This window comes from Nansenia antarctica, assembly GCF_963989245.1.
Source record: "Nansenia antarctica genome assembly, chromosome: 7".
NCBI lineage: Eukaryota > Metazoa > Chordata > Actinopteri > Argentiniformes > Microstomatidae > Nansenia > Nansenia antarctica.
This window is the reverse complement of record NC_137677.1, coordinates 33,105,400-33,106,794: the sequence shown is the minus strand read 5'-3', so window position 1 is coordinate 33,106,794 and position 1,395 is coordinate 33,105,400. Positions and strand designations below refer to the sequence as shown.

Sequence of the window (1,395 nt, the reverse complement as noted above, 5' to 3'; positions counted from 1 at the left end):
CATGTCGGTGTTAACCCTGCGCAAGCCAGGCGTCAGCGCCGCAGAGGACTGGTCCGTCATGCTTCAGTAACCACAGAGGAGAGAGAGGGAGAGAGAGGAGCAACTTGAACTGGACTGGACTGAAGGAGAGGGGGGGGGGGGGGGCGGTACTGTGTGGACTCCAGTCATAACGAACCAAGCAAGATACAAGAAGGACTGCTGGGATGTGGTACCGCAATCTGACCAAGAGATACTGGACAATGGACAAACAATAACGCACACTCCCTCCGATACATTCTCACACACACACACACACACACACACACACACACACACACACACACACACACACACACGTAGACCAGGCAAGACATGCTATTGCCATAACAGGTTGTCTCTTCCATGTCCATCTTGAACTCGTGTCTGACTATGACAGTTGGTCAACTTGCTGAAGGGTTGCTGGATAGATTAGGATTTGTTTGTTGCATTTGTTTTGTTTAGAAAAGGTCGATTCCCAATCATGATATGGTTGTAGTAAGTGTTTGCGAGTGTGCAGAGACATTTCAAGTGAGACCCGGCTGTTTTCAGGCTCGTCCGTCTGAAGTATGACCACGGCTGAAAGGGTTTGTTCTGAATGAAGGCCCACGTTCACACCTAGTAGTTAGTCTTAGTTAGCTGTCTGTTAATTCCTCACCAGGCCATGATTTAGGACTGTAAGATTCTATCTTGTTTTTCATTCCGTTCCCCGTTAACCTAAGAGCAGTCAACAGAAGACCCAGACCCTCTCCTCTCTGCTTTCCTCAACATGTTTGTTTTAGCTGCCACATTTTATTTAGGTTCTGAGGGGGAAACGCAACGACGCTGCAGGAGATCCTGGATCCATCCGTCACGTGCATTCATGTTCTTATCGCCATGAGACGCGTCACGTCTCTTCTCTTAGTTCTTCTTCAGCTTGTCCCTGAATATGTTTCTGATGATGAATTGTGCACGTGAGTCCGTCATTACTACGCCGTTGAACATGTTTGTTGTGAATGACGAGAAGAAACGTCAGAAACTACTGAAGGGAAAGGAGACCCTAACCTTACTGAAGGGAAAGGAGACCCTAACCTTACTGAAGGGAAAGGGGATGTGGCTCGTCAGGGGAGGTGTTCGGGGGGGGGTTGTTCAGGGGGGTTGTTCAGGGGGGTTGTTCAGGGGAGGTGTTCAGGGGAGGTGTTCAGGGGAGGTGTTCGGGGGGGGTGTTCAGGGGAGGTGTTCGGGGGAGTGGTTTGGGCGGGGTGTTCGGGGGATAGAACCACTCATCCTGTGGAAGCTCCTCGTCCTTAACAATGTGTCTTCTCTGTTTTGACACGTTTAATTTGTTCTGATTTTGTCTGTCCAACTTTGTTTACTTGATTTTTTCAAATGCACTTGAGG

At 49.1% G+C, this 1,395-nt stretch overlaps 1 protein-coding gene across 1 annotated transcript in view; it reads left to right on the top strand.

The window, feature by feature from the left end:
* The window catches only part of ganabb (glucosidase II alpha subunit b), a 38,266-nt gene extending 37,150 nt beyond the window's left edge, over positions 1–1,116 (top strand). The window contains exon 24 of the mRNA XM_080535654.1: positions 1–1,116. This exon is cut by the window's left edge and continues 40 nt beyond it. Coding sequence (XP_080391780.1) covers positions 1–70 — 70 coding nt within the window. The 3' untranslated portion in view covers positions 71–1,116.
* Positions 1,117–1,395: the final 279 nt, after the last annotated feature.